Genomic DNA, 25,491 nt, shown 5'->3' with positions numbered 1-25,491 from the left:
ACGGAGCTACAAAGCGTAGCAGAACTAACACATGTGAGTTTCATTTCTCTTCTCTTCTCTTCTCTAATTTGACTTCAAGTGGGATGTGCCAGTGACTTATAAAATGGGCAGTGATTAGGGAGAATAAGAATAAAGGCAATGCTGATTGATTAATAGATTGGTTGACAAATTGTTATATTAACTTGGAATTAGGACTCTCAATGACTCATAAATTACATCACTAGCTTCTAGTTTAAACTGTTCAGTTTGACTTGAAAGCCTAATAATAAACTCCGAGAGACTTAAACCATTCATAATTGTTTTCTTTTTTTCTCTTGATTTCTTCAGCCTGAGCATTCTGTTATCCTTGAACTACAATTTTTGCTATTGAAGGTGCTATGTAACTCATGCAGGCAAAACCCTGTTGAAATAGCATCCTGCAAAGTTTAAGCTGTAACTGTTTGTGTTAATTATCCATTGTTGCCTGACTATGCCAAAATTTACTAACTTCAAATAACAATCATGTATCATCTCACGTAGTTTCTGAGAATCAGGGATCTGGAGAGAGCTTAGCTGGCTGGTTCTGGCACTAGATCTTTTGTAAGGGATAGTCAAGCTGTTGGCTGGGGCTACAGCCTTTGAAGACGTGGCAGGTCAGAGGATTCATTTGAAGCTCATTCACTGGCTATTGGCCAAAGGCTTCGATTTCCAACCACATGGTCCTCTCCATGGTCTGTTTATAACATGGCTTCCACCAGAATGAACGATGAGAGAAAAAGAGACCAAGATGGAAGTCCTAGTGTTTTTTATTTAAAGTGACATATTGTTAGTTCTGCCACGTTCTATTGCTCACACAAATAACTCTGGTAGAGTGCAAGAGGGAACTACACAATATAAATACCAAGAGGATGGGATTATTGGACCATTGAGAGGTTGATTACCATATTAAAGTTGTATTTAAAATCAGTAATCAGCTAGAATGCAGCCTATTGAAATGTCTTTATAGAACAATACACAGAGAAGCTCTACAACTGGTGGTCACTTAAAAAATGACAAGAACTTTGTTGGAAAAAAATGAACCCATGTTCTGAGAACTATGTTGAGTTTATAGTACATATATCCAATGACTTTAAAAAAAAAGTATATTAGGTTCTGCCATTTATTTGTTCTATAGAAATAGCTTTTTGTGCTAATCTATTCATAATTCTCTCTGGTCTGTCCTGAAATAGCAAATATAGGCTCTTTGGTAGTATAAAGAGGGTAATTAAAAATAAGACTGACTTCTAGTCCTTGCTCTTCCCTGACTTGCAGTCCCTTGCTCTGCCATCTCCTGGCTGCGCAGCCAAAGCCAGGTTCTAATCTCCAGTGCCGCCTTCTCTCTGAGATAGATACAACAGCATTCATCTCCAAAGGTTGTTCTGAGGATCAAATGCTATGATGTGAGCAAACTATTCAACACATTACTTTATACACAGTGAAAACATAATAAATAGTAGTTATGATATTAGCTTCTATGATACTGTGATTTGTAAGAAATGTATATCTGGTTATTCAGATAGCCAAAATATATTTGTTCTTTATTCACAATTCCTGGCTCCCAATGCCCTTAAATCTTGGAATTTCCAAGTGTTGAGAGTAATAAAGATGTCATTTGTTATGTGAATGAAGTGACTAGGAAGCACCTAGGGGTAGGTTGCCAGGAGAACCAACCCATTGATTTGGGAGTTGGAGTTTTCAATACTACCACCACCCCCTCTAGAGAGGGGAGAGGGCCTAGAGATTAAATCAATCCCCAGTGGCCAATGATTTAATTAGTCATGACCATGTGATGAAACCTCCAAAAAAGGCAAGAGGATGCAGTTAGAGGGCTTCCAGGTTGGTGAGCCCCCAGAGATGTGGGGAGACTGGTCCACACTGAGGGCCTGTTCCTTCCCGCAGACCTTGCCCTGTGTGTCTCTTCTATCTGGATGTTTCTGAGTTCATCCTTCTTCAATAAACCGGTGATCTGTAACTAACATGTTTCTCCAACTTCTGCGAGCAGTTCTTGCTAATTCATTGAACCCAAGGAAGGGGTTGCATGAACCTCTGTGGATGAAAAAGAGGTGGCTCCATGGAGCCTCCACATCGGGCACTAAAGATAGCCAGGTTGTGAGCATGGCCCCAGATGGACAGAGCATCAGCCCCAAATGGGGTTGCTGGGTAGATCCTGATAGGGGCACATGCAGGAGTCTGTCTCTCTATCTTCCTTCCACTCACTTGGAAAAAGAAGAAAAAAGTTTAAAAAACATTCCTAACTAAAAGCAAGTCATAGCAGGTAGTCGTGTCCTAGGCCTGTAACTTCCTTGACCTTGAATGAACCTGTCTATTGCAAAAGGCCATTGTTTTTTTGCATCTAAGATAATATATCTTTGAAATGTCAGAGTAATCTTATTTTCCAGACCGCTCAGGGCGCAAACACAGCACCAGAGGCATAGACCACAGAATGCCTCATTATTCTCTTGTTCCCTGGATACCATCTCTATGTGCTGTAAATGTTACTTATTAACTATCCTGTACCCACCAGTTTAAAAGAAGTATCTCTCCATTTTACTTTCTATCCAAATCTAGAGATTTCTCCTCTTTACTTTCTCCTCTCTTCTTAATTGACCAGTGGATTTCATGTAACCCTCCTTATATGTCTCTTCCTTTTTTCTAATTTTTCAAATAAGCTGCAAAATTGCCATTCTCCAGAACATCTCAATATGTTGAGATTTATCCTCCCAGCAATTTTTTGACAGTTTTTATACAAGTTTAGGCATTTCTTACATTGAAACTAATTTATAGCTAGTTGGTCAGAAGTGCAGGTAATGACCTGGACTTGTGGTTGGCATTCTGAGTTGGAGGGCATCATTGGAACCTTGAGTCTTTAGCCAGGTGGTCAGAAATACAAAGGTACTGGGACTGTGAGTGGCATATGAAATGTGTGTATGTTTGGTGGTGGGGGTGCAGTCTGATAGGACTGAACTCTTACCCTTTGGAATTTGATGTTAGGTCCTGGGAGATAGTGTCAGAATTGAGATGAATCCTTAGACACCCTACTGCTGTCTGAGAATTGCTTGTCAGCTAGTGGAGTTGGGTAAAGGAACCCAACATAGCTTCTAATCCAGTGGTTTTAAACTGAATGTAATGACCTTGAGTAGGTTGTGATACTAGAAATTGGTGGAGTCAAATCTTTTTGTACAAATGAAATGAAATCTAAAAGTCAGAGACCTGAGTTTTATTTCCTGTGTAAGTGGAAATATTATTTCATAAAACTTTTATTTCATATTTGCGTGTGCGTGTGTGTGTGTACGTGTGTGTGCGCGTGCGCGCGCACATGCATTGCATTTCTTTCTTGTCCTGGTTAAAACTATTCCTCTATGGATCACAGAGAAGAGAGAGAGAGCTCTCACTCTAATCTGACTTTGTTATATTTGTGTTTTTTCCTGAGGAGAACAAACCTTATTCTATTCTAGTGATTGTGTCTCCCTAAACGTTTTTTAAGTTGGAGTATTTTAATGCCTCTCTGTCAGAGAACCTCTTCTTGTTTAGACCCTGTTTAAAGATGAATCACAATGTTCCTATTCAATGACCTTCCCGTGTTTCATCATTAGACGTGCACCAGGAAAGGACAAGGCTCGTTGCTTTCTGCCTAATAGGTGGTTGCAGATGCATTAATGATAAGCATCATAGGAAAGTTAGAAATCTCAATGGACTTCATTGCTTGGAATCTTTTATATAGTATGCATCCACAAGGATTGTTTTAGTTGTGTGGTTAAATAAAGAAGTGCTAAGTTCCTGAGGTTTATGAAATTCTAAACATCACACTCTCCTAGAAGAGGCACTGCTTCTCACTGAGAAAGACCATTTGAGGCTCTTCACTGCCAAGTTTGCCAAGTGTCCAGCGGTGAACCATATAAGTAAATGCTCTTTTCATTGTTTTAATGTCATATTTGTGTTGTCTTAAAATTTTAGATAGTTATTATCAGTGGCTTGAAATGCTTCATCTTCAATCTGTCAGTCATTTTATCACAAAACAAACAAAACTTAAACACTCGCAATATTGTTAATTTCCAGGTTCTCATTATCTTAACTATAGTGATGAATACTTTTATAATGTGACTAACTTTATACTTATTTTATCAGTCTTTAAGTCAGATGCTCAGCTAGTTGTATTTAACTATAATGTTTAAATATTTTTTAAAGAAAAACTTATTTTTCTTTTTACAGTTTTCCTCTACTCCTGCTGCCCCTGCCCCACCTCACAGTGTTTTTACAAAGGACATCTGGGAAGTTTATTCACTGCAGCCTCTCACTTTATTCATTGCTGGCCTAGCAAGTCAGAGTCTAATCATCATCAACATCGTCATTATAGATCTTTCTGTGCTAACATTGCTCAAGGAGAGTGTTTCCTCTGGACGTTTGAAACAACTACCACATATGGTACAAGACGTTTTTTTGTACCCTGTGGCTATAAATTCTGGAAAAATTAGTGACTCTCTATAATAAATGGCTTCTGACAGTACATTAAATACAATACAATATTATTATCTGTTCCCAGACGTTTTGGCCACCCTAGAGTACATAGATTCCTGGAGTTAGTATAAACAGGAAAAAATACTATTCTTTAAGAATGAAAGTTTGCAAAACTCTTTAGTATTAGGCAGGCAAGAGTATCAGGGCTCAAGAGTATGCTATTATAAATCTTTAATCTTTGTTTTGGTGACTACGGTTTACAAAATAGTTTTATTTTAACTTGATAAAACTGCTTTGACATCAGTATTACTACATTTACTTTACAGGTGAGGAAACCGAGGCTCAGAATAGTTAAGGAACTTCTCTGTTGTAATGCTGAGAAGCATTAAGAAGATAGGCCTCTGAGAATGAATCCCTTGTTAATGTATTCCTTGACTCTCCCATACCACCTCTTCTATCCACAGCTAATGAGAAAGTTCAAACCCAGTTCCTTTCCATTCGAAGCTTATTTTATTTTTCAGTGAAGGCATGTTCATGATCTTTATTTTTTAGTCCTCAAATAATACTATGAGGTAGGTACATTGTTATCCCCATTTTCTAGAAGCTGAAACACAGAGAAGGAAAGCAACTTGCTTAAAGTCATGCCATCAGTTGCCACTCTGAGGCTGTCAGAATGCAAGGCTTCCCTTTCTGTCTCACACACTGCTTCTTCTCACGTGCCTATACATTTGGATTTTATAAAAGAAATAATATGATGGCTAATTTTAACTGTTAATTGTCTTCTCATTGTGTATTTTTATTTGTACCAGAGAATTCACACTCCTCCTAATAGATTTTCAAACTGCTTCTCCCAAATTATCTCCAGACCAAAGTATAAGCATTAGCATTTGCATACACGGCATCTTATAGCTAACCAAGTGTTTTCACACACATTTCTGTTGATTGTTACAACAAACTTATGATCATCCTGGAAAAGGTATGAATTCCAAGATGATTTTACTGAGGAGAAATATTTATCTCAGAGAAGTAAAAGACTGTGAAGTGTACATGGCTGATGAGTGAAAAATCACTCAGGTCTCCTGATGACACATTCTGGGAGCTCTCCACCACATGACTCTAAAGATAGCCCATCGGTCCTCAGGATTCCACCTGCCTATGCAAGTTCTCCAAGACCTTTCTCCCACTTTGGGAGAAACCAGGTATAACATAAGCAACCTTGACTTTTGATATGAGAGACCTTTATAAGTGGGCTGATAGCCATGGTAGGCATTACTACCATCGTAAACTATGGATTTAGACCAGGCAGGTGAGAATTCTGGTTGTGTTACGAGCTCTATTTAACTATATATCCTTAGGGAAATTACCTATTTTCTCTGACTCTATATTTTTTAGTAGGAAAAAAATTGTGAGAAAAACAATGTGATTTCGATATGATGATGCTTTTCCAGCAAACTCAGTTGACTACTTAATGTATGAAATGCTATGGCATGAGAACCCTTGGCTTTAAGAATTTAAGACTCTACTAGGCCACAGTGAAATCCTAGAATCTATAATGTTTGGGCTTCATGGTTTACTGGAAATAATGATGCTGATATTATTTTAATATAGAGAAAGTTGTGATGAAACTGAATCATGATGGTCGCCAGTCCTGGGTGGGAATGCAGAGTACAGAAAATGGCTGATTAAGCACGTGCCTGTTCCAAGTCATGTCTGTGCTCAGTCACAGTGAGTTAGCTGAGATCTATGAAGCTCTTTATTTCTTCTCTGTGAGTAGATAGGATAAAAGTCTCATGGATTTCATAAATGTGGGGTATACGTTTCACAATCTTGTACCAGCTATTTCTATCGTAACAGTTACCACATTATAATGCTGTCTGTTTATATACTTGTCTTTCCTACTAGACAGGGAATAGGAAAGAACTATAGCTTTTTTGCATTTTTATATTTCTGTGGTGCAAGGCCTGTTAACATAGAAAATATATAAAAGTGATTCAGTACGATGTTCATTGAACTGTTTTTATTTCTTATAAAAGCCTATAAATGGATATATTATATAAACATACATAATTATACACCCACAGCAGTGTATGTGCCTGTATGTCTTTGTTGATAGCTAATCTAGTCTGTAACCTTACACCTACTTGATAAATCATGGCATTTTCAAAGAGAAACAGTTCTAGTCTACTACTTTACAACATATATGTGTTCTATATAAATATATGAATCTATAAAATTTCAGCAAGTATATGCATCCATAAATACTATTAACAATTAAAAATCTTTTAGCAAAAATTATTTCCGTTTAGTAGTTTTAATTTATATATAGTTTAGCAGTATTTAATTTAGTTATCTAGAAAACATTTATTTCTGGAAGAAGGATTGTTTAAAGATTATTGATGAATTTTTTTTCATAAGTTTTAGAAAAGGTATAATATTAGAGTATGCTTTATGAGGAAACGTTTTCAGTGTGTATATGAACATTAGAATAAGTACTTACTTGCGATTTTGTTTGAAGGCATGAAGTTGTAATGAACAGGAGGACAAACATGATACTAGCCCATGTGCCACATGAAGATTGTATCGCTGTTCTGATTGAGAAAATGAAAGGAAATACTAACACTTTTCAGCAAGCATAATGAATGAGGCTGTAAGTAACATATCATCATGGAGCTGAGGAAAGAATAAGTCACCTTGTCATATTATAAAATAATTACTTCATACTTAGTTCAGGGATGTCTCAAAGAATCCACTACTTAATATTTTAATATTAAGTCGTTCTTTTAATATTTCTAAACATGACTGTGGTGAAGGGGATTTTTTATTGTATTTTAAAAGGAGGAACAAGTGAGTGAAGAGGGTTTGTTTTTTCTTAACATTGATAGGTGATTGGTGGGTGACTGATGGGTGGCTTTATATCCCCCCCAACTGATAGCAACCCAAATATATTTTTTAAGGCATGTAAAGCTGATACTTTTTTAGTCACTTTGTACCTTGACATCTAGACTACGCAATCTGGTCAGTGGAAAGCTTGCTAAGAAGTTGAAAGGGCTGTCTTTATAATTATGATCATGATTATCTTAAAATCTTAATGTAGTAGTATATGAAAAGGATGATGGAATTCATATTTAGTTTTATTAACTGCTTCCTTGTTTTCATTTCTTTCTCAAGCCCCTAATTGCTCTCTCAATTTATTTTGGGATGTAGCTATTTGCCAAAGATAAAAATTTTCCATATGGATTCTTGAGGTAGAGTCTATAAATGGGAAAATATGTATCACACAGCTCTCCTTCTGCTCCTTAAAGAAGAATTTCTAGCACCTCTGTGAGAGATTACGGAACAACTTGTTCCTCCTTGAAACAGAGCTACAACTCTGGGCAATGGGTCCAACTGGTTTGTACTCTTCTCTTCAGAGTACGTCAGCCCCTGGGTACAAGGCTCTTTTCTTATATGGACCTTTACTAATTCTGTTCCACAATTTATAATAAAATTATACTACTAATATGTTGAAGAAACCATCCACTAAGGCGATGATTTTCAGCCAGTGTGCCCAGGCACTCTGTTATGCCTAAAGAATTTTTAAAACATGCAATACCAGACTGTTAAATGATCAAGTAAGAAAAAATGACAACAAACACAAGAGCCACCTGGTGTGAATCAATCAAAATTATACCTATTTTTTTTTTTTGGTCAGATTGGGAAAAAAATATTTTTTTGGTGTGCTGCAGAACTTTGGTAATTATTTAATGTGTGTCATGAGATAAAAAGGTTGAAAATTGCTGCAATAAGGTAATGTTTTTGTAAATCTTGAAAATATACTAAATGGTATAGTTTATTATTTTTTGTATATGCCTATGTAGCATAAGTCTACATCAACTTCAGGATAATTGTGGTGTGTGCGTGGAGGGGGTGCTTTGGTTGTCTAAGCTACGTTTTACTTCTTACTAAAAACAAAACAAGTTCAAGGCAAATATGTCAAAAATGACATCTGCAACATCTTAATGGTAGCATCATGCTGTCTACTATCAATGTTTCATGATTTTACAAATATTCTAAGATTTTATGATTTAGAATTTTCAATAAATTAGACCAATCTTCTTTCAGTTAATGAAAAACATGAGGTTTTGAGGGGTCATTGCTTTTTGGGGATGGGGATGAAATCAGAAGGAACTCTGTGAAATGACCTATAACTCCCCAAACTAGATTAGGGAATCTTTAAGATGGACTTTACCAAATTCCTCTGACAATGCATGTGGCAATGGGAACAGGTATTTTAGCAGCTAGTCATGCTTAGTTTCGTTCTCTCTTGGCTGGTTATTTCCAAGAGGCTAATTCATTGTAATGTTAATTTGGGCTGTCTTCCAATAGCACTTGAGATATAACAAGTATCACCAGGGTACCAGAATGGTCTTTGTTAAAGAAGAAACAATGCCCAATGTTTATAGTACTTTGATCAAAGAGAGGGAAAAGAGCGATTTCATTTCATTTATAAGATGTCAGCGTTGTCCCTTTCTTATGCTTTGAATGATTGTTTTCATCTTAGCCATTTTTCCAGTACTTGAACCAAGGGTATTTTAAAAAAAGAACTACTCAACAAATATTATTCAGGAAAAATTAGTTAGACCTCACACATAATGCTTTGGAATGTTTATTATACAATGACGTTGACAGTTTTATGCCTGTACAAACTTATACATGTTCCACTGAGTAATCCCACATTGTAGAGAAAACACACATACTTTTTACTATTAATTTTGCCCTGTTTAGGCATATGAAAGAAAGTGAATTTTAAAAAAGCAACCACGAACTTTAGAGATACTACAGAAGAGAAGGTACATTATAGATCAACTTTATTTTATGAAAAGAAACAGTACATGGAAAAGAAATAGCCTAAAAGTTCAGAATGTTGAACCGAGGGGGTTTTATTGGAATGAGGTTAGATTTTAAGTGCTAATACCCTGCAATTTTATATAAAATACCAGAGTAAAACGATGGCAATTTTATGTCTAGTAATGATATTGCTGAAAAGTCTATAAATCCCTTAATTATTAAGGCTTTTGAATTTCTGTCACTGAGTACCTTATATCATCTGCTGAGTATTTAAATTGCATGATTTGTCCTGCAGCATTTCATTTAATGTAGGGGGTTTTATTTAAAAGCTGAACAATGTGAATTACTCATTTGTATGACTGTCTTGTGTCAAATGAGAAAAAAATGTAGTTTGCAAAGATGTTTTTTAGAATTATCCAGTGGAGAGTCTGTTTTATGGCATCAGTCCCTACAACCTGCTGTCTGCTGAGCAGTCTCTAGTTCAAATGGCAAAGGTTTCTTTCTTTAAGTGAACCAGAATGTATTTATATGTAGCATTCAGGGGATTATATTTTATTCTAGAAGATAAACAAGAAACTAAAGACCATTAAATTAAAGGAAGATAAGATTCCAATTTTCTATTGGAAGCAATATCTTTTCTGTTTTAAAACTGTCATTTTCATTGATTAAAAAAAAAACCAATGTGTACAAAATTGCTTTGTGGTTCTTTCAATTTTTCTGTCATCTGGGGAAAAGATTTCTTAGTTGTTAGACAGAACACTGGAGCTGTCCATGACTATTAAACAGGCATTACCCATAGCAGCGATTTTCAATGGGTGTCCCGCATGATTTTTTAAACATGCAGTACCTGAATGTTTAGTCAGGGCCACTGACCTCTTTCTCTTAGATTGCCAAATAAAAAAAATGGCAGCAGCCAACACAACAATAGCCATCCAGTGTGAATGAATCAAAACGATACCTTCAGCCTGCCCGATCAGGCAGGCAGAACATTTGAACCTTCATTTCAGCACTTGTAAAACACTTGCCTTAGAAGCAGTCTTGATCATCAGAAGAATCAAATTTGTCATTCTTTTGCCGTAACTTTATAACACAGTGATGGAACATGATAGTTTTTAATGTGTTTGTTGGATTTTACTTAATTTAAATAATTACCCATAATAGAGGGGAAAGAAAAGCAGGGAAGATACAGTAAGACAAGATGGAGGTGCATTAACTGAGGCGATTTGTCTTCATACCTATCTACATTTGCGTCATTTACATTGGTCCCTTTGACATTCAAAAAGGCATCATTAATAACTGATAATATGACATTTTGTACTTTCAGGAACAAATGTAACTAGGCGAAGCTCACAATTGGAGGCTGTTAGTATTTTCGTCACAGTTTATTGATTCATGCATTACTTTATTTATCTAAATAGTACTGAGGACTCACATGTGCCAGGCACTAAGTGATACAAGCTGAACAAGATAGTGCTTGCCTTCACGGAGCTAACGGTATACTGAAGTGGTGGGAAAAAAAGAGGCACAGAGTACCCTAGAAATACAAAGGCAGGGTATTACAGGGAGGGGGTCATGAAAAGTTTTGTCAAGGGAAAGCTTGAACTGAATATTAAAGAAACAAGACCTAGCCCAGGAAAAGGGAAGATGGGGTAGAAAAGGAACAGTCCAATCAGAACAAAGTCATGTGTAAAAGCATAAAAGCAAAAGAAAAATCTTATGTTTGCAAAAATGCAAATACTTTGTTATATCTGAAGCATAGGGTGCAAGTAGGGAAAGGGAAGCTGAGTCCAGATCATAAAGAGTCTTCTATGCTGATTAAGGAGTTGTGACTTATCTGCAGGTAGTAGAAGCCACTGAAAGAGTTTAAGCAGTGGTTTATGAGACCATATTTATGTTTCAAATAGATCGCTCTGGTTATGCCATGGATGATGGATTGGAGGAAGCAAGTCTGGAGTCAGGAGACTAGTTATGGGGCCATTAACAAATCCAGAAGACAAATGATGAGAGTCTGACCTAAGTCAGTGCCAGTGAAGATAAAGAGATGTGGTAGGAAGAAAGGGAAAGGGGGAGAGGGCTGTATACAGGCATCCTCCAGGAAACAGAAGCAACAGTTTGGTGCTGACTGCATGTAGAAAATGAAAGCAAGAAACAGTCAAGATGACTCCTGTGGCTTAGATGAATGGGTAGGTGGTGGAAGAGCCATTCATTGATACAAGAAACAGAAGAAGAAAGCCAGGTCGTGTTGATGAATGATGAGGAATATATTTTGGACAGAATGGTGCCTGGGGATTAAAGGAATCAGAAATTCTAGCTCTTTATCTTAAAACAGATGCGCCTGCTCTAGAGACTTGATCCGGGGATTTTCTGCTGTGTTCCTGTATTGGTGTTTCCTAACCGCCATTAAGGATATGTATCATATATCTCAGGCACACAGACATATACATCCATATTTTAATTTTCTCTAACAAGTGAAAATTAATTTTTTGTGGACTCTTGTACTTTATAAAGGAAATTTTAAATCAAGTAATTTGAGAACTTCAAGAGAAACATTATAAAGAACTTAATCCAACCCTTCATTTCATAGATGAAGATCTGCAACCCAAATTGCTTAAGTGACTTTCCCAAGTTCATGGAGTAAATCAACACTAGTACCAAGATTAGAATCCAGATAACCTAACTCCTGGCTGAGTATGCTTTTTATATATCACCAGCCTTTAAAAAGTGTAAAGGAAAAAACTAAGTGGCACTTAGAAATATTTTCAAAGTTTTATGACTGACTTTTTTGGGTGTGAGAAGATAGGTATAAAAGAGAGGTGCCAGGCTAATAAAATGGATCTTGGCACAGGAAACATCACTTTTGTTATATGAAGAAAGAATGACTTTCTTGGGTCCTGGCTCAAATCTGGGATAGTGTATTTGACAACTTTCAGAAGCCACAAAACTGTGCTCTTAAAAGAATCATAACCAAAAAAAAAAACCACAAACAAACAAACAAAAAACATGATTGCACAAGATTTTTTCATATGGGATTTTTGTTATGCCCTTGATAGCTTAACTTTTCCATATGCTTCAGTGGGGGTGTTGCTAATACTCCATTGGAGGTGATGTAACAAATGTCCCCTCACATTATTAATGTCAGTAACAGAGAGCTTCTCCCTATCAATCAGAGATAAGAATACTTAACAGGGGCCCTGGCCAGTTGGCTCAGCGGTAGAGCATCAGCCTGGCATGTGAAAGTCCCAGGTTCCATTCTTTGTCAGGGCACACAGGAGAAGTGCCCATCTGCTTCTCCACCCTTCACCCTCTCCTTCCTCTCTATCTCTCTTCCCATCCTGCAGCCTAGGCTCCATTGGAGCAAAGTTGGCCCGGGCGCTGAGGATGGCTCCATGGCTTTTGCCTCAGGCGCTAGAATGGATCCGGCCACAAAGAAGCAACACTCCAGATGGGCAGAACATCGCCCCCTGGTGGGCATGCCAGGTGGATCCTGGGTGGGCACATGCAGTAGGAGTCCATCTGACTGCCTCCCCACTTCTAACTTCGGAAAAAATACAAAAAAAAAAAAAAAAAAAGAATATTTACAGGAAGAAATATAGTCAGAAGTAAACTCTATTAGAGTGTTCATCAATTCTATTGAAATTACCCATTCATATGTTGTCTATTTTTTACAAGATAACTCTTTATAATTGTAATATCTGGTACCAGGGTCAGTATGCATTTATCCCCTATTTACTAGGATATGTAGAGCTAATGCCGCGTTAATAGGTTGAACTAACTTTAGAGTCTGGCCATTTTGTGGGGTGATACATAGGGAAAATAAAATCAGGGTGATGCTGAGCTCAACAACTGAGGATTTCGAGGGGTGAACCCTGTGGGGGGTCAGTACCCACCTAATTCAGGATGGGAGCCAGGTTTGAGTGATAGGAGGCCCAAAATAAGCCAGCAAAGAAAAATACTTCTGAAATGATGAAAAGCATTATTTCATAGCGAAGGCTTTTTTTGGACTACTGGTATGTGGCACCCCTAGAAATTTCCCTCTCAAACAATATCTCGCCATTACTGGCATATTGTTAGGTTATTGGTTGTCAGGCATACGCGTAGCAGTGAGAATGAGTTAAAGTGGTCATCAGTGGTGGGAAGCGAGGACAGAGTGCAGGAAGTAAAGTTAACACCCCCAAGATGATGCTGATGAATTGGTATTGTGAAATGGGAGCTTCAAATTAGGGGCCATCAGAAGTAAAGCAAGTAGTAAGAAGCAAGGAATTGGGAGAGAAATGTGGGGTGGGCCAACAATACCAGCAGCAATTGTTGTTGGTTCAGTGTGCGGATATAAGTCTGAGTTCACCACACACGGAGTGGCCATAGCCCACATCTGACATTAATTAGTTTTTTCACCTTGCTTTTTATAACCTCTCTGAACCTCAGTCACTATGTCTATAAAACGAGATGCTTGGAGCTCATAATATTTAATGTCTCTCTCAGCTCACTTATTCTAATGGTTCTTTCTTCTATAAATAGTAAGTATTCCTTCAGACACCAAAATGAGAAATGAGATTCATGTCACACATATCAGTACAGAAACTATTTCAATGTTAGCTAAATAGATCTGTTATCTAAAGAGACAATTATACTTCTCCTTTTGGTAAAAAGAAGCAGTGTAACTGGGAGAAATCTAATAATAGAAATTCCTGCAAATAATATATTTGGCCTCACCCATTTGTTTTTATATAAAACCATAAACCTAGTTTTTTAATATTGCCACTGATTTATGAAACAATGATAAGGCATTTTTTTGCATTGTTTCACCTTTTTATTGGTTTCCCATATTTACCCTTTTACTTTATTTCATGGATGTTTTGCTGTATCTGAGTAATACCATATGCACCAACATTCAATGAGAGTCTACTTAATCTACTACGTATTTTAAGTGAACAATGACTTTGTCAATTTTTATAGGGCTTAAAATGTTATTTTCTTAAGAATTATATGAGGAAATTCTATTCTTTGTGCTTTAGATATGCTCTCATTTAAGAGATCCCTTGAAGTGATCTCTTGAAGTGAAGCAATAGATAATGTATTTCACATGCAAGATATATCATAACCTGACATACATTCTAGTTCACGATTTGAACATGAAGCAGCAAGAATTTTGAGGACCCAGTAAGAGTCCTAAAACTCTCTTCTAATAGCAAATGATAGCATTAGTTCTCAATTAGTCACTGGGCAAAAGACATGGGTAACCAATATATATATGTAAGTGAACTACAAATGGGTGATAGTCTTGATTTTTTAAAAATACTATTTTTTCTAACTAATAATGCTGGCTACATATTTGTTTTCTCATCACCTATAACATTTCCCAAGAAAGTATAGCCTTCAATCAGTATAAAATAATTTTTAAAAAACTGAAAAATTATGTCTTTGAACAAGTTTCACCTCATCAGTTCTGTAGCCTTTATTTTATGTATACCCTGCATGAATATTGTGTTACCAGAATTTGTCTTTGACGTTAAGTTAGTGTGCTTGTGTGTGATGAGTGACTATCCTTCAGAGGGGTCGCAACCCGTGAGGCCATCTAGCCACTTTCAAAGCAACATACCAGCTCTTCTACTTAACTTATTGTGTGATATAACTTCCCTGAGACAGTTTTCTTATCCGTGAAGTGAGGACAATGAATACAGTGACTTGTTACAAGGAGTCAATGAGCCACGTATTTGTAAAACCTGGTATGTGCCCAGCCTTAGTAGAAGATTAGTGTATGTTGTTATTCTCTTTTATGTATTTTATAATGGTTTATAGAAATAGAATGGGCAGAAGTAAACAAACATGTTATAAACTACATATCAAGAAAAAAGGGTTGGAACTGACGAGAAGACTTTTTAATGACCCGTTGTATCAAAGGTGCTGGCAATATAAACTTTTCATGTACCCGGCTTTAGAGACTCTCACCTCACCTCAAATTAACTTAGACTCCAACATTGTGAAGCAAAGTGAATTAATCTTTGATGCATGGTTTTCTCAAAGGAATAAGAAAGTGAATTCTCCATGAGCTCTGAGGTTAGTGGACATCAGAAGATAGATATAAGTCCTTTCTTTCATCTCTGTCTAGTCACCTAAGTCTCTGAGCATCCATTTCTTAACCCATGAGATGGAGTCAATATGCTCCATGTAGGGTTGGTGTAAGAATCAAGTCAATGTGTATGAAAACTTTTTGTAAACACTAAATCCCTTTAGAAATAATGTAACATTATTTCCTTGCTTAAAAAACATTCTTTATTATTATTATTATCACATTTTAAATTACATCCTACATACTATTACTATTGATAAGTATTTTGGCCAATACTTATAAAACTATGGAGTCAAACAATGAGAGCGGCAGTATAGTCAAATTGTATGATTCAGATTGGGACTCTCCTGCTTTATAACCAATCAGCTCTTATGCTCAGCAACTTCTAAGCTTAAAATTCACATCTTAGATATTTATGAAATACTGAACCTTGACATAGCCATCATATCCTGTAAACATATTTAAAAAACTTGCCTGAGCCCAGCTAATACGGCACATCAAGATGGATTTCGTAGTTCTACATCTACAGAGGAATGTTTGGAGATAAGATGCAAGTAGTCCTCCTTATTAATCACACATTGTATATTTGACTTCTGCCTCTCTCCTCAGCCTTTAAATCAACCCCATCTGGGTTTTGCTACTTAAGTGTGCCATTACCTTTTGCATTAAAAGGCAGTTACTCCTAAAGAAAACAGCTCCATTTGATTAAAAAATAATTAACTGGAGTTATTTTCATGTTACTCATCATGGCAGCCCAAATGAGAATTTTAGTATAGTTTGGAGACCGACTTTACTTCTACAGCAGAGTCAGCAGAACTGAGAGGTCCTTTGTGATGAATGCTGGCATAAAGCAGTTATTTTGCTTTGCCGATATTAACTTTTACAGGTAAATAAAGCACAGTAACACAGAATAGATAAATGATAGTGAGACTCTGTCGTAGGTGGAGTCACAAAGCACCTGAACTTTGATGTAGTCACCCTATGCCAGTGGTACCCTACTCTGTGGAGTCCAGGACATGTGATTATTACTATGCCCAGAGCAAGTAAAGCTCTGACTCCCACTACCCAACTGCATAAAAATTGATGTGTAATTATTAAGGAGATTGTACCAGAGCTCACTGATTAGTGAATTCTTTCTCAGGAGAAACTAAATTGTTATTTTAAATTTCTTTGTAAGCAGGGAATCTGACATATCACAATAAATATGATTTATTAAATTACTGACACTCAAGAAAATTTTGTGAACAATGTAAGAAGCTTGCACCAGAATATAAATTAAAGTATTAGAGCATCGCTTTCTTCATTGAGAAAGTCTTGCTCCAATATCTATCTTTCTAGATGTTTATAGATATATTGTTTAAGTGAACCCAAGTATGCTTAGTGACTAATTGGCGTCCTGCCACAAGTTCTTCATCTCATAGCAGACTGTTATGAAATAGTTCTCACACAGGCAGTTATTCTATGGACCAATCCTTTAGAAGCACTAGTCGTTGCCTGAATCAAAGAAATTATAGTCAGAGGCTTTTGAAACTATATAGTTTCCTAGTAACATATCCTTGAAAATTCTGATTGGAAGTTCTGATGTGTTTCTTTATCAGCATTTTAAAAACACCCCCCATGTAGTTTTTTGATGAACATAAAAGGTTTAGGAGCTACATAATAGAATATGTAGAGTAATTAAGTAGTGCCATACTGAATAGGCTAGAGGTTAAGAACATGGTTTGGCACTGGGGGTTGAGTTCTTGTTTCTTCTTGAACAAGTTTTGAATTTCCTAAGCCTCAATAGTCTCACATGTAACACATCTATCTATCTGTCTGTCTATCTATCTATCTATCTATCTATCTATCTATCTATCTATCTATCTATCATCTATATCTATCTATCTATCTATCTATCATCTATCTATCTATCATCTATCTATCTATTTAAGTGCTGTTATAAAAATAAAAAGCACTTAGCTCAGTGCCTGCTACAGAGGAGACAGCTGATAAATATCAACTATGAAAAACAGTTATAATCTCCATGATGGAGATTTACCTGCCACATTTGAGAATATGCATGTTCATGTATGTGCAGCCTCCAATTCCCTGGAAAGCGAACATACTGCTGATGTTTGCCTGCTAAACATCTACCAAAAATATTAATTAAAACTCTTTGGGCCTGACCAGGTGGTGGTGCAGTGGATAGAGCAGTTGGCCTAGGATATTGAAGACCCAGGTTCAAAACCCCAAGGTTCCCAGCTTGAGTATAGGCTCATCCAGCTTAAGCGTGGGGTCACCAGCTTGAGCGTGGGATCATAGACATGACCCCATGGTCGCTGGCTTGAAGCCTAAGGTCAATGACTTGAGCAAGGTGTCACTGGCTTAGCTGGAACCCCAGGTCAAGGCACATATGAGAAAGCAATCAATGAACAACTAATGTACCACAAATATAAATTGATGCTTCTTATGTTTCTCCCTTCCTCTAATGTCTGTCTGTCTGTCTGTCTCACTTAAAAAGATAAAGTAAAAAAAAAGAGTCTTTGGGGTGTGTTAGAAATATAAATCAATGTAACTGGAGGAAAAAAAAAGTGGGCTGCTTAAAGGAGATTATTAAATCACACACTTGACAACTGAGTGCCCAAAAAGTAAATCTGGCTAAAAACATAACTGATCAAGATTCTCTAAAGATATCCTTCTGTCTACATCAACTGTTTATCTATCTATCTATCTATCTATCTATCTATCTATCTATCTATCTATCTATCTATCTTTCATCTTTCTGAGTTGATGTCTTTCTTAGGCTGACTCTGGTTTTATGATGAAGTGTCAGGAATATATGTTACTGGCCTACTAAGCACAGAGGTAAAGGCAGTTTTTTTGAGAAATAGTTGGACAAAATTTCATAACTGAGACTTAGTAGCCTTGCTTACATTGTTTTTCTATTTGTGAACTATTCACTGTCTTTAAGTAAGAGCAGAACATTCTGGTTTTCAGGCTCTAACACGTAACCACTCCTGAATCTAGGGTGGGACAACACCACATGAAACATTTGTTTTGACGGTGAAGAAGATAATTTCCCAAAAGAAATTTAAGGAATGTTATTAGAAAATGGGGAGATATACAATGCAGAATCCAAAACAACAGATGTTTGATACTCTGACCTACCCTGATTTACTTTCATTGTTGTTTAAATGTGCTAGTTCAATTGGAATAAAGCCAAGATTTGGCTTAGAGACGTTACATTTTGTTAATTTCTAGATATTTATTTAAATCTACTTCATATTTGTTTTATAATAAATTTTTGTAGATTGACTTTTTGTAGATTAACTTCTAATTTGGGAATAAAGGATGGAGAGGAGTTACCTTATATTGACCAAGAACAAAAGGAATTTATTAGTCACAATATAAATTTGGTTCTAACCTTTCATTTTCTTTACCTTGAGGCAGTTTAATTCATATTTGAAGAATAGAAATAGCAAGAGATGGTGTTAGAAAATAAACTGCTAAAGTTTCACAAAGGGTCATTTAGTTTTAGCTTATATTTGTTACATGACAATAGTGTTGCTATAGATTATAAAACAGTGGATTTATTAAAGACCACTAAATCAGTAAAAGTCACGTAGCTGCTAATGATTTGGAACACGACTTGTGAAGCACGACTTGGCAGAGCTATCAAGTGTTTAAAAGGGTTGGTATGAAAATTAAGGACTTCAGCACTCAAATCCAAGTCTGACTCTTTTTGTGGTGTGTGGCCTTGGACCTGATTTCTCTGGGATGCAATTTCCCCATATGTGTAATTGGGTCATAAAATGTAGTCACCATGCAGTGGTGGGGGAGAATTAAGTGCACTGACAGGAAGGTGCAGGCTGCTTCTACATTTTTCAAGCAGTGCATATGCTTAGCTGCGTTTTCCCAGATGCCTATCAGACTCCTCATAGTAAGTCAGTAATTCTTCTTGGCCCCTATGGTATATTATACCATTTAGTTTTTACCTATAGTGTTCTCTGAGATGGCACCAGAAATGGGACTAAATCTTAGCTAAGGCAAGAAGGGCAAATGCAACTTTATTGGCTACTTTCAGTATTTATTTATTTATTTCATTCTTTCTTTTTTTCATTTTTTCTTTTCTTTTTCTTTTACTTTGCAAAGGAGCAATGAGAATGATTTAGCTAGCTCCAAAACTCTGCAGCTCATTTTCTATGTTGTTGCCTATACTTTAATATTCCCTTAAAGGCTTGTGTTTGGGGCATCGGCCCTCTTCTCAGCCCTCACTCCACCCCCCGAACTCAGCCTGGTCTTTATTTTACATTACATATATGGAAGAAGGAGGCAAAATTTTTCTGAGATAAGTGGTCAATATGGTGTAGTGGAAAGACCAGAGAACCAAGATTTAGATGTAAATTATCCAATGCTAACGCTGCTGCATTCTTGTTGGGTGACCTTGGGCTCGTCATTGACCTTCTCTTATTCTGTTTCCTCGCTGTAATATAAAAAGAACAATGAGGCCATCTGTGCCTAACTCTTACATCTTTCCCTGAGGATTAAATGAGATGATGTCTAAAACAAGAAAGCACTATCCAAGTGTAATTTTTTATTATGATTGTGATGATTCCATGTATGTATCAGTATATTAGCAGTTTGTTAACAACTGGATTTGTGAGGTCTGCTCCAATTTCCCCTCACTCCCAGAGATGCAGAGGATCCCTGCCAGATGGCTGATTTGCCAGCTGTGTCTCGTTTTGTCATTGTAAATATTACATACTCCAACTGAGAGGCTTTGCTTATAATGTAGTATATTTTGTCCTTTATCTCTTGCAGATTGAGAATTACGTTGTGGAAAATATGAAGTCGGAAACGGCCCAGATACAGCAGAATGCAGTTCAGAACCACACGGCCACCATGCTTGAGATAGGAACCAGCCTTCTCTCTCAGACAGCAGAGCAAACCAGAAAACTGACAGATGTTGAGACCCAGGTACACCCCTAGGCCAGTCAGCAAACTCTTCGCTGGGAAGATTTTTTATCCTGTAGCTTACTCCATAAACACAGAGTGCATTTCAGCACTGGGACTGTGGAAACATATACATTTTTGTTTATTGGTAATAACAACAATGACCGCCTGACATGCTATGCATGTTTCTTTTGATTAAAAGAGGGTTGGTTGTATTTAGCTTTGTATGTGTTTGTAAAAATGAGACTAGCAAAGGACTTAATCAGCATTTAAATTCAAATAAACACTGCAGCTACCAACTGTGATATGATATATGTCACACAGAATAATCATTTAAGTTAAGTTGGTACCTTTTATGTACGTTGTTGATCTGCCCTGTTTCACCTCCGGCAGTCCTCTAGCCGTAATGGTACCTGCAGAGGTTTGTGCATTCAGTGGGGAGGAAGGAAATCCTCCAATTGAATGAATCAGGAATGTGTAGTTCTGTTTTAATTTAGCGTGATTTTGTAATAAGGAGTCAATTAAAACTCTTTCTCCATATATATATATATATATATATATATACACACACACACACACACACAGACATGTACATTAACATATATATGTACACATTAACCTTACGTGGGTAATGACATACTTATTTATGTACCATCATACTTATCTATGTGCAAATTAATAAAATGTCCTTTAATCATCACTGTCACAAACCTATTATAGGGGGTCCTTGGGTTACAACACAGTTCTATTTCTACTACAGTGGCATAGCTCAAATTTTGGTGTAAGTTGAAACATACCCTACCCTAAGTCACTTACCTATCCTAACACAGTTGTAAAATCATAATCTAGAACATAAAAACACAACTAAGCCACAGAAAAAAGAAAAAGACATAACTATACTCTACTGTACACGTTACTGCGTATTCTTCCTGCCGTGTACAACCAAACTAGTTCGGTCACGTAAATATGATACTAACAGCATAAGCCTAAACACTCACATCTCATTTTTTTTAAGTTTTTATGAGAGTGAGTGTTGTAAACTCGAAACGTCATGTATTGGAATTTTCATACCCCGAGGACCGCCTGTATTACAGTTTAATGAAAATATCATTTTTAATGACTAAAAGGTGAACTCTTTACCTGCTTTAAACTATGAAAATAGTTATTTCAGTTACCATTCTGAAACCCAGTTAGTTGATTTCTGGACTCAAAGTTTAGGTAATACTGTGAAAAGATAAGCTGAGGCACATTAAAGTTTTCAAGAAGTTTTTTGAGCAAACATTGGTTGAATTGGGCAGTTCCAAACCAAAGTGGTTAGAAGTGTTCTACCTCAGGAGTTAAGGGAAGAGTTTTAATAGATAGATGTGGAAGCAAAGCAAAGAAATGATTTGACTGGCCATAGCTTAATCAGTTGCCTTACTTGGGAAAGCTTTGTTGGCTGTTTGTGATTGGTTATTCTTAAGTTTCATTTTCTTGGATTCAAGTGCATTGACTCTGGCTTAATTTTTTGGTTCGTTTATGTAGGTTTCAAGCATTAAAGCCTTATTGTTTAGCCCTGGCCGGTTGGTTCAGCAGTAGAGCGTCGGCCTGGCGTGTGGGGGACCCGGGTTTGATTCCCGGCCAGGGCACACAGGAAAAGCGCCCATTTGCTTTTCCACCCTCCCCCCCTCCTTTCTCTCTGTCTCTCTCTTCCTCTCCCGCAGCCAAGGCTCCATTGGAGCAAAGATGGCCCGGGCGCTGGGGATGGCTCCTTGGCCTCTGCCCCAGGCGCTAGAGTGGCTCTGGCCACAACACAGCGATGCCCCGGAGGGGCAGAGCATCGCCCCCTGGTGGGCAGAGCATCGCCCCTGGTGGGCGTGCCGGGTGGATCCGGGTCGGGCGCAGGCGGGAGTCTAACTGTCTCTCCCGTTTCCAGCTTCAGAAAAATACAAAAAAAAAAAAAAAAGCCTTATTGTTTAATTATTTTAGAAATATAAATTTAAAAGTATGACACAAGCTTATTTCTACTTAATTTTATGGGTGTTAATGGCATTATATTGTTGATAATTAAAGAGAAATAATAATAATTTATATGGATAAAGTATTTTATATTACACAAACCACTTTCCCATGTACAAATGATTTTTAAGAAAACCACTTAGAGCAGACAGGAGGACAGAAAGTGTGAGTGATTTTCTCATATTGATACAGCCACTGAATCAAATCTATGATATCAACCACGGCATACTTATTTCTTCCCTTTCTGTCCTCGTTGATTAATAATACTAATAATTAACTAATTGAATGAGAACTTAAATATGGATTATATTGGAGCAGTGAATCACCTATGCTTCGGAAATTATGATAGCACACTATTATCAGATAACCATGAGGGATGGGGAAGGCAAACCACGTATTATAACTAAAATTTATGAGATTTCATATAATCATTTGTCATCACATTAAGGAAGCTTGGTGATCTATGAACACTGGCTTCTGTGGTACAAATAATGCAAGAGTATTTTCTCTATTTTCATGAGAACAGAATGTTCACCATCTTCTACAAAGCATTCTGTATATTATAAAACTGAAATACACAATTACTATTACTCTACTCGATAGAACATTTGAAATTTGTATGCATTCCTGTTTTAATATTATAACAAGTTTCATAAAAAACATGGCAGGATTTTTTTTCATCCCAGGAAACCTCCCGAGTTCTTTTGTTCTCTTTCTAGCTAAGAATTGGAGTTTGGGGGGAAAAAATTCCATTGTCAGCATTCTAATCACTGTTATGATACATGCTGTGTAAGATTTTAAGAGGTAACAACTTGTTCTTCGTTCTTAAAGTTAAGGGATATGTACTTTATGAAAAACAGTACTAAAATTCATATGAAAAAAAACCTACTCCCTATGTTCAGTAGCTAAACTAAGTAGTCATTAAAGGCCAATGAAAGTTAAAGATACACCAAGAATTTTAACACAGCTAAAACCTTGAAAACATCTCAAAAATAAAAGCTCCATCACAATAAGAGGAAAGCTCGAAACCCTCTTCATGTGAATGTATACTTATGTGGTGCTTATTTGAACCTTTGCAATAGCATATGTTTTATTTAGGCAAAGTATTTAAGTACACTCAAGTTCTGATGCATGGCCATGGTTATAAAATGAATCCTGAATATCTCCTTAATCTCAATATACTGTATTATTTTATACTAAGCATTTATATACTAGTGAAACCCCTTGTGCTATCCAGGTGTGCTCCCCAATTTTAACTCCCATGTTCATCCTGCATTGTTTCATGGTTGATAAGTGCTGCTTTTACTCAGCTGACTTCAGGTTCTCAGTTATTTTAGTAGCTCATGTCCATAGGTTTGTAATGTATCTTAGTGTCTTAGCTTTCACTTGATGATGTTATAAAGATAAGTAACTCACTGCTTTCCTTCTAGTCCTCTACCGACCTTCTAGGCTTGAACTTCACGAAAGGTATTAGAACCATGGGTTTACTGCAATGGCATTTAAAAATACTCTTGTGCTCAGTAAGCACCATGATCAGAAAAGAGACAGATAATGAGCACACGGTGGCTCTGCTGGCCATGGTGGTGAGAATCCGGAACCAATACGACAACATTCTTTCTTCTCTAGTCTAGCTTGTAGTGTTTTCCTCACTCTGTTACCAGTTTGCTCCAATATTTCCCCTCCTTCCATTTCCACTTTCCGAGTGTGCAACATGAAAGGGTTAGTTTCAAGCAGTGTTCATGTCCCTTCCTGTGGTCAGAGTCTATTTCTGCCTTCTTCCTCGAACCAATTTTAATTAAAGGCACAATAATAGACAAACTATATTAAAATTCACCTCTAACTATCTGTGCTCATCTCTAGTCTAAGAAATTTTACATATATTAGCCATGTAACATTTTCTTTAATTCTATGAGGTAGAAACTATTACTCTCTCTCATTTAAAGATGTGGAAACTAAACCCAGGGAGGTGAAGCAGCTTCCCCAGGTGAAAGAACTAATACATGCTAGAGTGAAGATTTGAACCCAGGGAGTCTGACATCAGAATCTACATGCCTTAACAGTTCTCATCGATATGCCTCTCTCTTTTGACTCCTTTGCTGCTCTAAGGTTGTAGACACTATATGGATTGAAGCAGAGGGTAAGGTGGAAATCAGATAAAGCAAAAGTAAAGTAAACCTAATAGTAGCCATGGAATGTTTTCTGTAGGTGATGAAGATGCTGCTGCTACTTCTCCATTGCTGCTGATGGGACCACCAACGATTGCCATTGTTCCACGTGACTGCACATTATCTCATGCAGTCCTAGGACTCAGTGTTTCCTTGCTGACCGTGTAACTGTAGGGAAATTTCTTAGATATTGAGCCTACATTTTCTCCAATTTCTGATGATTTACATGGGACCCATAGTATTAGAAGTGGAATTTAATCAAATTTGTACAGCTATATTTTAAGTACTTCCTTGATGCAAGATATTTTAATAGGTCCTATGTAGAATACAACAGTAAGTAAAACAGTTCTTATCCTCAGTGTACTTAACTGTGTTAATATGGCAAACTTTCCTGAACTGTTTCTTTCTTAACTTTTCATCAAATTAATTAGCTATAGAGCTTTTCCTTACGCTCATAAAAATACTCCTTTCCATCTCCTACTATGGGAAATATAATAGAACAGTGCTTCTAGGTACTGTGCTCTAAAATTCTTCACTGTGTGGGTTATGGAGGCCAGTTTCCAGTGGCCACTTCCAGCCATTGACATATTGTGGCAGCGATAATTGGTCAGACCTGCTCCTGGGAGCTGTAGGACTTCACTGACACGACCTTGACTAAGGGCTCCTCATCAGCCTTAACTTTCCCACACCTTCCCTGCAAACTAAGATTTCCACTCAATCTCCCTTTATAGTCTCTCCTCTTTACTATGGTTAGACCTTCATCCCAGTCAGAAGGCACTCCTAAACAACTCTGGCATCTCAATTTTCCCTCACAGGTATTTCCCTGAATACATTTTCTGCATGTCTAATCTCATTTTATCTCTTGCTCCTCAGAAATCACTAATGCTCATACCTGTTGTTTAGTCTTCAATTGTACAGTTACAAATTGAAGACAGATTAGGAACATTTTAATCAATGAGGATGAATCTCTAGGCAGAAACATGTTTGAAAAAGCAACTTTCAAAATTGAGTCACTGGATCTCTTTACCT

General features: G+C 36.9%; 1 protein-coding gene across 2 annotated transcripts in view; it reads left to right on the top strand.

Moving 5' to 3' along the window:
- ANGPT1 (angiopoietin 1) overlaps positions 1-25,491 on the top strand; it is a 286,426-nt gene that overhangs the window by 158,368 nt on the left and 102,567 nt on the right. For both annotated transcript variants that reach the window (XM_066379352.1, XM_066379351.1), the window contains exon 2: positions 20,168-20,323. In XM_066379352.1, the coding sequence (XP_066235449.1) occupies positions 20,168-20,323 (156 nt within the window). The remainder of the gene's footprint in view (positions 1-20,167; positions 20,324-25,491) is intronic.

This window comes from Saccopteryx leptura, chromosome 3, assembly GCF_036850995.1.
Source record: "Saccopteryx leptura isolate mSacLep1 chromosome 3, mSacLep1_pri_phased_curated, whole genome shotgun sequence".
Lineage (NCBI taxonomy): Eukaryota > Metazoa > Chordata > Mammalia > Chiroptera > Emballonuridae > Saccopteryx > Saccopteryx leptura.
The sequence above is the reverse complement of the archived record's forward strand: the minus strand, read 5'-3'. Positions and strand labels throughout refer to the sequence as shown.